This window comes from Gopherus evgoodei, chromosome 1, assembly GCF_007399415.2.
Source record: "Gopherus evgoodei ecotype Sinaloan lineage chromosome 1, rGopEvg1_v1.p, whole genome shotgun sequence".
Lineage (NCBI taxonomy): Eukaryota > Metazoa > Chordata > Testudines > Testudinidae > Gopherus > Gopherus evgoodei.
In genome coordinates this window covers 56649804-56663423 of record NC_044322.1, presented here as the reverse complement: position 1 = coordinate 56663423, position 13620 = coordinate 56649804, and the positions used below count along the sequence as shown (strand labels likewise).

The 13620-nt window shown below is 46.8% G+C and overlaps 1 protein-coding gene across 1 annotated transcript in view; it reads left to right on the top strand.

Moving 5' to 3' along the window:
- The first annotated feature begins 8588 nt into the window (after positions 1 to 8588).
- The window catches only part of LRCH1 (leucine rich repeats and calponin homology domain containing 1), a 222358-nt gene continuing 217326 nt past the window's right edge, over positions 8589 to 13620 (top strand). The window contains exon 1 of the mRNA XM_030565216.1: positions 8589 to 8832. Within this exon, the coding sequence (XP_030421076.1) occupies positions 8589 to 8832 (244 nt within the window). The remainder of the gene's footprint in view (positions 8833 to 13620) is intronic.

Sequence of the window (13620 nt, the reverse complement as noted above, 5' to 3'; positions counted from 1 at the left end):
TTAAAGAGTGCCTGGGTCAATGGGATTGTGGTTATTGGATGGAGAGATTCTGCCTCAGACATTACCTTGGTTAAAAAGGAATTAGTCTGGGAGGAGAATTATTTGCCAGAACAAAGCGTGAGCCTGGTGGCACTTTGAGCATATGGCAAACGTGCCCTTAACAAAAATCCACTTAGCGTGAGAAGATTTTAGGGGAGACATGATAGCTGGAGTTAGGGAACTTCTCCCTGCAGATATTTTGATTGGAAGTGATAATGTAGTTGCGACTAGCAATGTCAATGTCATAACCAGGTCACAAAGGAAATATGGCTCTGATATGGATACTGTAACTTGTGATAATGAGGGAATCTGTGAACAGACAAAGGATCTCTCTCAGCTGGTGCCAGTTGAGACTGTGCCTGTCTGTAGCTATTGTGGGACCATTCCCTAAGTCTTCCAGGAATGGAAAGAAGTATATTCTGGTGTTGATGGATTTTGCCAGATACCTTGAAGCTCTAGCTTTGCCTAAGGTTGAGCCAGAGACAGTGGCTACAGTACTTATTTTTAGAAGAGTGGGTTTTCCCAAGGAAAGTTGTCAGATTGCGGTGCCAATTTTTTGCTGATTGTATTTAAGCAGCTGCGGAAAGTGTGTGGAGTAAAGCGCCTAAAAGCTGTCCCTTACCATCCAGAGACCCATGGTTTGATGAAAAGTTTTAATGGAACATTGAAGGCTATGCTAAAAATGTATGCGGACAGGTGCCAGAATGACTGAGACATCTTGTTGCCATATTTGTTGTGTGCATATAGAAGTGTACCCCAAAAATTTACAGATTTGCTCCCTTTGAGCTACTTTATGGGAGGCAGGTCAGCAGACACCTAGATCTGATTCATGATTGAGGTGACAAGAGCCAGTGATTTGTGTCACAATTTAAAGAAATCTTGCAAGACATGATGGATCTGGTTCAGCAGAATCTTGAGAGAAGTCAGGAAGCTCAGAAGGCTTGGTATGTTACGCATACTGAGAAAAGAGTATTTGAATTTGGAGATGTGGTGCTTACACTAGGTCCTGTGAGAAAGAAGATGCAAGGTATTTGGAATGGACCTTATGAGGTAGTGGAGAGAATTAATGAAGTTACATGTAATGTGGAGAGGATATGCCAATAGTGCATATTAATAGGTTGAAGGTGTCATAAACAGATAGCTAAGGGTTAATGTCTCTTTCACCTATAAAAGGGTTAGCAAACAGTAACCTGAAACACCTGACCAGGGGACCAATCAGGAAACAAGACTTTCAGATCTGGGTGTAGGGAAGTTTTGGGTGTGAGTTCTTTGTTCTTTGTCTTGGTTCGGTGGCCCTCTCGGCTCTGAGAGTGATTTTTCTATCTCCAGGCTCTCTAATCTTCTGTTTCCAAGTTGTAAGTACAAGGACAGTAAGACAATAGGTTTATATTGCTTTCTTTTGTATTTACATGTGTGTAGTTGCTGGAATGTGTTAAATTGTATTCTTTTTGGATAAGGCTGTTTATTCATTTTTTTCCTTTAAGCAATTGACCCTGTATATTGTCACCGTAATACAGAGACTATTTTTAATGTCTTTTCTTTCTTTTTTTATATAAAGCTTTCTTTTTAAGACCTGTTGGAGTTTTTCTTTAGTGGGGACTCCAGGGAATTGAGTCTGCAGCTCACCAGGGAATTGGTGGGAGGAAGAAGTCAGGGGGAAAATCTCTTTGTGTTAGATTTACTAAGCCTGACTTTGCATACCCTCTGGGTGAGGGGAAAGAGAGATTAGATCTCTCAGTACTTGTGTTTCCAGGACTGGAAGTAGGGAATCTCCTAGGGTCGTCCAGGGAGGGGAGCCTGGGAGGAAGTAACAAGGAACCAAGGGGAGGGGGTTATTTCCCTTTGTTGTAAGACTCAAGGCATCTGAGTCTTGGGGTCCCCCAGGGAAGGTTTTGGGGAGACCACAGTGAGCTGGACACTGTATAATTCCTGGCTGGTGGCAGCAATTACCAGGTCCAAGCTGGTAACTAAGCTTGGAGGTTTTCATGCTAACACCCATATTTTGGACGCTAAGGCCCAGATCTGGGAAGAAAAGTTATGACATGGTGGCAGAGATGGGATACAGATAGACTCCACAAGCCAGTAGGAATATTATATTTTTCTCTTCTCTGCTAGGGGCTTTTAAGCAGAGAGGGTTTGGTTTTAAAAAGGAACCAGAGAGAATTTTTTTTTCTGTTCTCTCCTGGCAGTAGCTTGCATATTAAGCAAGGAACCATTAAGCTGTGACAAAGGGTCTTTTGTACACAATAGCATTCTGATTGAGAGTCAAGTACCCAGCACAATACACATGCAAATAAAGTGGTTTTTCTGGTTTACTTTACATTTAAAAGATTAGCTAGAGAAAAAAAAAGGCACTGTTGCTAGGCAGACCCCAGGAGGCAACAGAGAACCTGCATTTCAGGCAGTAAACACCAGAGGGCGCCTCAGCACAAGAAAGCAGGAACCATGAGTTCCAAGGAAAGCCTGAGACAGGAGCAAGCATGGCAACAAGCCATGGACAAAGAAAATGAACATCGGAGACGGATGGAACTAATTAATGCAGAACTAGCCAAGGAAGAGGCAGCCCACAGAAGGAAACAAGAAGAAGAAGAGGCAGCCCACAAAAGAAAACAACAAGAAGAAGAGGTGGCCCATAGAAGGAAACAAGAAGAAGAAGAGGCAGTCTACAGAAGATAGATAGAACTCCAGAGGGAGACCCACCGACAGGCCACGGAATTAGAAAAGGCTAAGCAACAAAACACAGCCAATCCTAACAACCCTGTGCCAATGATTGTTCCACAGCACAGGAAATTTCCCACCTACAAGGCAGGTGATGACACCGAGGCCTTCTTAGAATATTTTGAAAGAGCCTGTCTTGGGTACAGCATCCCTGAAGACCAGTACATGGTGGAATTGAGGCCACAGCTCAGTGGACCTTTAGCAGAGGTGGCAGCTGAAATGCCAAAGGACCGAATGAACAATTATAAACTGTTTCAAAACAAGGCCAGATTAAGAATGGGGATAACCTCGGATCATGCCCGTCGGCGTTTCAGAACCCAAAAGTGGAAACCAGATGTGTCATTTTCCAAACACGCCTACTACATTGGAAAGAATTATGAGGCCTGGATATCAGGAACCAAGGTTAAATCCATAGACGAACTGCACCTCCTCATACAAATGGAACAGTTCTTGGATGGTGTTCCTGAGGACATAACACTGTACATACAAGATGGAAAACCCAAAAATCTCACCAAGGCGGGGGAGATTGGAGCCAGATAGATGGAAGTGGCAGAAAGCAAGAAGGCTACTGTCAAGGGGAACGAATACCCCAGAGGGCACACCGACAATAAACCCTACAATCGAGGGCAACCAAAGACCCCACTTACAACCCAAGGAAAGCCACAGAGACCCTATTCTTCCACCTCATCAGTCTCCAGTAACTCACCTCGACCCAGTGACCAGTCAGCTGGAAGATGCTTTACGTGTAATGAACTGGGACATATAAAGGCCAACTGCCCAAAGAACCCAAACCGAGTGCAAGTCGTTACACCACCATCACACCAAAGATCCCCAGGCCCAGATGCCTCTCAAATACCCTTGGAGCGAAGGGAAATTTTGAGAGTGGGCGGAAAGAAGGTTACTGCGTGGAGAGACATGGGGGCACAAGTGTCAGCTATCCACCAGTCCTTCGTAGACCCCAAATTCATCAACCCAAAGGCCCAAGTGACAATTTACCCCTTCATGTCACAAGCTGTAGACTTGCCTACAGCTGAACTGCCTGTCCAGTACAAAGGCTGGTCAGGAATGTGGACTTTTGCAGTCTATGACAATTATTCCATCTCCATGCTGCTGGGGGAAGACTTGGCCAACCAGGTGAAGCGGGCCAAGAGAACGGGAATGGTTACACGCAGCCAAATCAGGCAAGCTTCCAGACCCACCCTGTTCCTGAGCCGTCCACAGACGCCCCATCTGTGTTACCAGAGACCCAGACAGAGGTAGTGGACCCAGATTCCATGCCAACCACTGAAACAGCCACAGCACCTCCAGTCCCAGTCCCAGAACTGGAACAGCAACCAGAACCAGCAATTGCAACCACATCTTCAAACTCAACACCAGAGGGCGCCAGTGAGCCAGAACTGGCAGAAGCAACAGACAGCCATACCCAAAAGGCTCAGCCAGAGCCTGAAATACCCTCAGGTGCACCAGCGGAGAGCGGTTCACCAGCAACGGAAACAACCCCATCACCTACATCACTTCCAGAGGGACCAAGCCCAAGTCCACAGTCTGAGGAAGAACTGGTGACCCCAGCCTCAAAGAGAATAGTTCCAGACTGAGCAGGAAGCTGATGACAGCCTTCAGAAAGCTTGGGCGGCGGCACGGAGCACCCCACCGCCTCTCAGCTCTTCTCACCGATCCCGGTTTGTTATAGACCAAGGACTTTTATACAAGGAGATTCTTTCTGGTGGACACCGGGAAGAATGGCAGCCGCAAAAACAGTTGGTGGTTCCAACTAAGTACCGGGGGAAGCTCTTAAGATTAGCCCATGATCATCTTACCAGAAGAGGGTGATAACTGTAAACGTGATTTGCTGTGCTGAGGAAGAGACTTAGTCTATGCCTTTGGTCGCGATGGTTACAGAGAGCAGAGAGGAATCGCAGCTGGAAACCATTGAAATGGGGGACGGTTTAACTCCAGCCCAAAAGAATGAGATGTTAGCTTCATGGAGGCACCACAGGCAGACATTCTCAAACCAGCCAGAACTGACTGACATATTAATGCATACCATTCAAACCACAGGTCCCCACTCAGCTCCTAGAAGGGCATACAGAGCCAAGGGAGAAATGGAAAAGCAGATTCAAGAGGAGGAGGAGGAAGCCCATAATAGAAGATTGGCTGGATACACTGGCAGGTGCGGGGTAGCGAAGTTCATAAGCACACTGGATTTAACTTGAGGGTACTGGGAAATTCTCTTAGATACTGACTGCCAAGAACAATCTGTTTTCATAGTGGAGTCTGGTCTGTCTGAATTCAAAGTCTTACTGTTTGGATAGCAAAATTCAGGAGCCACATTCATGAGGCTTATAAATGAAGTCCTACAGGGTTTGGAATCTTTTCCCAGGGCGTACATAGATGATCTAGCCATCTTCAGCTGACAGCGGTTCTTGGCAAGACCACATAAACTATGTGGGAAATATGCTGCAAAGGCTTTGAGAGACTAACTTAACTGTTAAGGTTTCTAAATGTAAGATGGAAGCCTCAGAGGTGTCATACTTGGGACATAGGGTGGGCAATGTGTTGGTTAGCCCAGAACCCTCAAAAGTAGAAACCATAAAAAGCTGGCCTTTCTCTAAAACAAAAAACAGGTCCAATCCTTTATTGGTCTTGCCAACTACTACAGTAGATTTGTAAAGAGGTTTAGTGACATTGTTGCTCCAGTAACAGACTTTACTAAGAAGGGTAAGTTGGAAAAGGTGGTAGGGACAGAGTCGTGTGAAAATGGCTTCCAGAGCATTAAAGAGGCCTTATCTAAACAACTTGTCCTAACCAGCCCTGATTTTGAGGAACCATTTCTGCTGTACAGAGATGCCAGTTCAACTTTTAAGCTTTATTCCTTCCTCCACATACACAATCCTCTCTCATTAAGCACTTCCTAAAATTAGTGTTTTCAAAGTTTCTTAATACTCCCTTTTGAGATGCTATCTAGCACACATAACATTCCTCTCCATGCTGCTGCCACCTTTTTAAACAACTGCTGTTGTTGCCCCAGTCCCTTGCAATGGTGTAATATAAATGTATACATTTTTAAAAAATTAAGTGTAGTCACTTTAATGAAGAGTTTTATCAATGAGAATCACACTGATTATCACTGCCATGGTTAGGTTTTATTAACTAACAAACTTGGCATTTGTTTTTGTAACTATTATTTACTGAAGCAAACCTATCTCTAAACTAACAAAGTTGGATGTCTTGGTTATTTTAGTGTTGTAAGTCTTCCTTATTTTGGAGGCATGGACAGCTATTCCTTCCTTGTGGAGTCATTCTCTACCTATGGGACATAACAGTGTAGTCGCCTGGGGGCTGTAATACTTTGGTCTAATTTCAGTTGTTGGGATTAGTGTGCAGATCCTAGGTGGTACGGGTCTGACCCATCTGGTCTTAAACTGCCAGGAGGCCAGACTAGATGATCTGGTGATTTTGGCTTCTGGCCTTAAACTGTTTCGATTCTGGGCATGTCTACACTACAGCACCTACAATGGCATACCTACAGCGCTGCAGCGGTGCCACTGTAGCATAGATATCTTACTGTGATCTGTGTCAGTTGGCCCACCAAGTAGCTAGGGGGAATTGAGGAGCTACTGTCTCACTGGCCATCCTGGGTCATGCCTCTGTCACTGGGGAATTAACAGAGGGAGGGGCACTGGCAAGAGTCTGTGGCACACCCAGGGCCGGTGCAACCATTTAGGCGACCAAGGCGGTCGCCTAGGGTGCCAGGATTTGGGAGATGCCATTTTCTTCAGCAGCGAACGCGGTGGCTGGATCTTCGGCCACCCCAGACGTCGCCGTCATTTAGTTGGAGGGAGCTGGGGCAGGGGAGCACGGGGAGAGCTGCCTGCAGCAAGTAAGGGGGAGGGAGGGGCGGCATGCAGGGGAACTCCCCACCCCAGCTCACCCCTGCCCCTGCCTAAGCTGACTGGCACCGCAAGCCTGGGAGGCCGGAGAAGTGAAGCAGCCACAGCGTGCTCGGGGTGCTCGTGCGCGGAGCAGGGGTGAGCTGGGGCAGGGGGTGCCTCAGGGTGGAGAGTGGGGAGCTGCCGCAAGAGGGGCACCTCAGGGCGGAGGGGGGGGAGCTGTCGTGGGGGGGCAGTTGAGGGCGCAAGGTGGAAGTTTCGCCTAGGGCGCGAAACATCCTTGCACCGGTCCTGGGCACACCCCTCAGGCAGGGGAGCGCTGGCAAGGGTCTATGGCATGCTATCAGGATTTTGCTATCTGTGGTGGGTAGGCCAGGGTAGGGGAACACAGGCCCACCCAACTCCACTGCATTCCAGCCCAGAGCCCTGACAGTGGCAGGGCAAGGGTCCCACCACTGGATCAGCAGGGGTCCTTCTGCAACACACTGACCAAACAGACTCACCGCACTGTGCAGTTCTGTCCCTGGGCTCCCTCCTACCCAGTCCCTTGAGTGAGTACCTCCGGTCCTTCCAGCTCATCCTGGCAGCTCCAGCTCCCGTTCCCCTCCACCTCAGGTTCTTCCGGGTACTTGGCTGCTTCACTTCCACGACAGGCGTAGCACTTAGGTCAATATAGTCAGAGCAACACCGTGTCAGTGTAGACATGGTGTTGCTTACAGTGACTTGCTGCCTTTTCCACAATGTCCTGCATTGACAGTTAAATCATTACAAGTTGTGACAAAAGGAGCGTAGTGTGGACATGCAAAACAATTCAATTACTGTACATTGACATTACTTAGATAAACGTAATTTTGTAGTGTAGATTTGCCCTTAGGGATGTTCAAGTTTCTTCCGTGGCTGAGCAGGACTTTTGCTGTGTTTCAGTGAAATACACCAAATCAGAGGTCATCTATAGTTGACTCCTAGGCAAAATCTGGACCATCAGACGCTTTCGAATGGAGTGTGAACTCTTTTTATTTACTTATAATTATTATTTTCTCTGGAGTCCAGACCTTTACAATACCTTGACCAAGAAATACCTTGACAAAATATAATTGATTATCCCTGCCCCTAAATCTCTTTTGTTCAGAATGACCCTCCCAATGCTATGTACAACTCCTGTACTGCCCCCAAGGCACAGGTCAGAGGGATGACAGTTGGTCTGACATTTTCAGCTAGGGTGAGCAGAAGGCAAGTGTGAAAAATCAAGACATGGGGTGGAGGGTAATAGGTGCCTATATAAGAAAAAGTCCCCAAAATCAGGACTGTCCCCATAAAACAGGACATCCGGTCACCCTATTTTCAGCAGCTGTGTGGGTGTCCCTAGGCAGGGCCAGCTCCAGGCATCAGTGCAGGCAGTGCTTGGCCAATGGAAAGGGTCAGCACGGCCAATTCGGCAGCGTGCCCCCCCCGGGTGGTAAAAAAGCTGGGGCCGGCCCTGGCCATAGGGCTGAACACTTGCACAGGGGTGCAGAGCCGCGGCTTTGGAGTCAGCGCCTTGCCTGGGCTGCGCTCAACTCTGGCGCTCAGGTCAGCCACAGCCACAGGAGCGTGTTTGTATGTCAGCCAGGGGCTAATGAGGGGGGTGCCCCGGGGCGGGCAGGACGAGGTACCCCCCCGCGAGCTCTCGGGGCAGGCTCGTCGGGCTGCTGCCGGCAGGTGGCGCTGGGCCGCCGCGGCGCTGCCTGAGCCGGGCCCCGAGGCGGGGGCAGCCGGCGGGACATGCGCGCTGGGCCCGGCGTCGCCTGGGCAGGCGAGGAAGGAGCGCTCGTCTCGGCTGCCGCCTGCGCGCCGCGCTGCGCCCTGCCGGCCCCCTGCCTGTCCCGCAGCACCGCGGGCCGGGCCCGGTCCCGGTCCCTAGCGGCCCCCGTGCACCCAGCGAGCCGCAGCCCGGCCGGGAAGATGGCGACGCTGGGAGGCGAGTCCCAGCCGTTCCCCGCTGGCCTGGCGGCGGCCGGGACGCTGCACCCCCAGCAACTCGGCGGGGGCGCCGGCTCGCTCGGCTACAACCTGCCGCTCAGCCGCGCCCTGGAGCGGGCGCTGGAGGAGGCGGCGCACTCCGGGGGGCTCAGCCTGAGCGCCAGGAAGCTGAAGGAGTTTCCGCGGGGCGCGCCCCGGCACGACCTCTCCGACACCGTGCGGGCAGGTGAGCCGGGGGCGGGCATCCCCCTAGGCACCCCCAGAGGCCCCCCGGGGACAGGCACCCCCGCCCCCCACGTGCATCCCCTCCTTCGCCCGGGGACAGGGACCCCCCTGCGCCCCTCTGCCCGGAGACAGGGACCTCCGTCCCCCACGGGCACCCCTTCGACCCCCACCTGTGCATCCCGTCCGCCCTAGGACAGGCCCCCCCGCCCCCAACGTGCGCCCCCCTCCACCTGGGGACGGGCATCCCGGGACAGACACCCCTCGCCCCCACCTGTGCCCACCGCATTGGGGTCAGGCATCCCCATTCTTCGCATGTAACCACTCCCCACATGTACTCTCATCCCAGAGAAAACAATATTCTTGGCAGCTGCCCCCGCCACGTGTGTCCCCCTTGGGTTCAGCCACCTCTTACATGACCCCTCAGGAGCAGCCCACCCCCCATGTGCCACCTGCACTCCCCATACCTACTGAGCCCCCCCCCCCACATGCATCCTTTCAGGACAAGTACCTTCTGCAGGCACCGCCCCTCCCCCTCATGGGGACAGCTGCAACCCACTGTCTGCATGTACCCACCCCTCCAACAGCCATCCAAGGGGTAGCTTCTTCCCCCCCCTGCCCCATGTGCACTATCCCAGAGTGTAGTAATACACTCACACAGGGGCTAATACTGACCCCCTCCATGTAGCCTCTGTGTGGACCAGTATGTCCCATAAACCCTTGATATCTCCACCTCGCCCCGCGCATACATTTGGGGCTACCTGTACACTCTCTTGCATATGCCAAAAGAAGTTGTTGGTGTAATGGTGCTGCAGCTGGTGGGAAGGTGACTACCCACCCACATAGACCCCTCAGGACCTGATGGGTGCTTAACCAGAGAATTTTCCGAACCATGAGAGGTCAATGTAGGGTGCCAGCGGGTCTCCATCGGTGCGGGAAGTAGAGTGCCAGTGGGTCTCCATAGGTAGCACCCCCAGGCTTTGTGCCCAGCATGGCCCCCCCCACCTGGGGGCTTTGATGCCAGTCCCAGTCACTGGCCCCTAGCCATTGGCCCCAGGTTTTCCCCCTCCATCCCAGAGCTTGAATACCGCAAATCAGCTGTTCATGGTGCTCTAGAAGCACTGGGAGGGAGGAGGAGGAGTTAGTAACCTCAGGGCTGCCGGCACACGAGAGGCATGGGGTGGGGGGAAGTTGGCACTGGTAGATGCGCTGCACCCAGTAATTTTTCCTCGTGAATGCTCCAACACCAAAGCACCCACGGAGTGGGTACCTATGCCAGACCACAAATATTGCCAGACCAGGGAGTGCCGGATTAGAGAGGTTTGACCTGTACCTACACATACTTGGGGTTGCATACATCACCTGCATACTCACCCACTCATACACACAAGGGCATGTACACCTGTACCTGTCGAGTCCCATATAACCACCCAGTATTGCATCCACACATTGGGATCACATACGCTCCTGCCTCTCCTGCAGAGAACAGGAACTATAATCTTTCTTGGAGGCATATGTACCTGTTTTATACCCAGAGCAGGTTTCACCTTTAATAGTTCCTTAGCTTTGTCTGTGGTGGCTGCTGCTGGTGACTGGTTCTCAGAATGGTTAGTTTCAGTGCTTCAAGTGAGTTGTACCTATGGAATAGGTGAAATATGTAAAAGGAAATCTGTACGTATATTAATTATCATGCTTGGTCAGACCAATGGTCCATCCACTCTAGTATTTTGTCACTGATAGTAGAAGATGCAAGAAATCCTGTAGTGTATAACCTGTTTGTGGAGGAATTAGTGTTTGAGCTGTCCTTTGAAGCATTGGGGTTTACCTCCTTTGTGTTCACAACACAATATAAAACCCATCCTACTTTTTTTGAAATATATCTATCTTTGTAAGTTTCTAATCTTTATTTAAATCCTATTAAGCTATTGATCTTTGTATAGCAATGAGTTAATTAGGTATTGTGAAATCACTTGTGTATTGACCACTAATACCTGTAATATTCATATATGTATAATGTGTGTACATAAATGCACAAATGTTTACATGTGATGTTATCAGCCTTTTATGACACTGTTACGGGTATTACATGCATATGTACTCATTTGCCAGAGGCTTACTCTTTCTAAAAAAATTGTTTAGTTGAAGTTTATAAAGAAAAAAAATTTAACTTGAACATGCTGGTTTGAAGCATTTTATGTGGCAGAGTGTGGGTATGTACTCTTTTAACATTTTAACTAGGTAATGTGTTTGCAGAAAACAAAAAAAACATAGAAGGGGATTTTCCTACTGGTTTTGCTTGATCTACATGGAGTTTGCAGAAGTAGTCTGTATCTTGATTTTAAAAGAGCAGAGTTTCCCCTTTATGATAAGTCTCCGTAACCTGATCCTTTTTAGGGGAATTATATATTTAAAAAAAAAATTCAAGTATCTGTGTACCATCTTAACAGCATGTTGTAACCTGTTAAAGTGAACAGCCTGTTTTGTGAGTTATGTCATGGGTTGATATTTCTGGAGGAGGTAGTCAGTTTTTCACTAGTTGCTTTTTACAAAAGCAGAACATATGAACAGTTGGAAGATATGTATGGCCAGGTCCTCCAACTCTTACAGGACATTTTTGTGACAGTTATATTTGTCTCACCCTTCCTTAAATTTACATTATGTAAATACAGTTCTCTCTTGCAGCAGTTAGGTTGTACTTATTACATTTTACTTTTTGGCAGATAATCACTTTGACTTTCTTTTTGGAGTACTTCAACTTTGGTGCTTGTAAGCTTCATAGCCCAGAGAGACAGGAGCTTTGAGCTCAGAAATGTGAGTAATAGGGGACTTGCAAAGAAGTAAAACCTTGTCTGCACCCTGGCAACATCTTCCTGGGATCACAGATTTCTCAGTTGCTCGTTTCTTAACATAAGTTGTTTTCAGCAAAATCTGAAATTATAGGTACCTTATAATAAAAGATTCTCAAGGGTGCTTCCTGAACATGCTCTCAGTGTTTTAGCCAGGTATAATGAAAAATAACCTGCGAAGTGTGTCTAATGTAAATAGCCTAAGCAAAATATTTATGTTCAAATTTGATCATGTATGTTTTTCTTAAGCAAAATGTGGGATTGTATAAAGAACTCAAATTGCTTCCTATATTTTTGGACCCTTATGACCAAGATAGAAAATACAAAATACAGAACATTTTTCATAATATCCTTTAGATGCATAGTAAAATTTATTCAAATGTTTTGGCTGAAAATGGTGCAGAAAAATGTCTTTGCAGAATGGAATTATGTAAACCATCTGTGTCACGTGAGTGTATCTTCACAAAGTTTTCTTTTCTTTTTTAATGTTAGTAAAGAACTTTTGCAAAGATTGAAGTTGCTTATGGTCAACTTTATAGTACCAAGTTTCCTTAAGTAAATGAGGTTACTAGGTGAAATATCGTATATAAAGAGTAAAATACGCTCACGTTTTCTTAAAAGTGCATATTTTGGTTCAAAATCATATTTAAATAAACGAATATCCTTATTTATGTAGTTAAACAACTCAGACTACTAGAACTGGAAAATTTGGGGTTTTTTTCCTTTTGTGTTTTGCTTTTGTTTACTACTTGCTTGTCACTCAAATTGGATAATGAAAATAGACTTTTCACTCATTCCACTTTCCAGTCATTTTCACTTCCTAACTATCCTGCACCAGCACAATGTTTGGGTTATAAGCGTTTGGGGTAATGCTCAAATAAAAAACCCGTTTCTCATTTTAAATCAAACATGAAAATTTAACTCTAAAGAAGTCTTGCCAAAAAAAAAGTCTGCTAGATCAAATGAACTTCTGAGAGCTAGCTAGTGGGCAGTATTCCCTTGCACTCTGTTTTTAAAATGCTTTAAATGCCTGGATTTAATTTACAGGGTTTCTGACACCTGAGGCATCTAACAAAAAATCAAAACCAGTATGAAATATTCTAATGAAGTAACATTTTTATATGAAGATTGGTCCTGATGTTTATATATCTTTAAAAATGACTCTCAGTTGGTTTTTTGCCACTGTAACCTTGTTTTAGTAGATAAAGTCCTATTGCAAAGAGCTCTTTAAAACAATATTTCAAAGATACCTTTACTCACTATGGGCCTTACCTGCTCCTATGAAAATCAGTGTCACAACTCCCATTAAAGTCAACTCTCACTGAAATAGGACTAGACTCCAGATATGAATGAGAATCTGGCATAAATGTGCAATATGAATATGAAGGACAATAGAACTAAACAGACTAATAGGTTGTATTTTTGAAATATCTGAAAGTGTTATTTATTTGAAAACTATTAAAAGGGTCTAACCTATTTAAAATTATTTAATACACCACATTATTCATTTGGGAGTTTTTCCTGATTATGAACTGAATGAGGCAGTAAACAGAATTTTCAGGTTCTTTATTGCATGTGAAGTATTAAGGGATGTATATTACCAAAAGCCTTTTGGGGCATAGCAGAGCCTCTTTATATAAAGTTTCTGGTCAGATTTTCTAAACCATGTCAGTATGGCTGCATTGCACAGTTTTAAAAATAATAAATGCTATTCTTATCACTTGTATTACAGACTGGATTATGCAAGAGACAGTGACACGCTAATTATATACTTCTAGAGTGAGTATGTAATTATATTCCACACAACCACTGGGAAAGCTAGAGGCATATTAGGTTATAAAAAGAAAAGTTACTTTAGATGTGCAAGCATGACTGTTGTCTGTCAGTTACTATAACCTCTTTTTGTGAGTCTTGGCTAAATTTCTGGAGACTGATCCTACAAACCT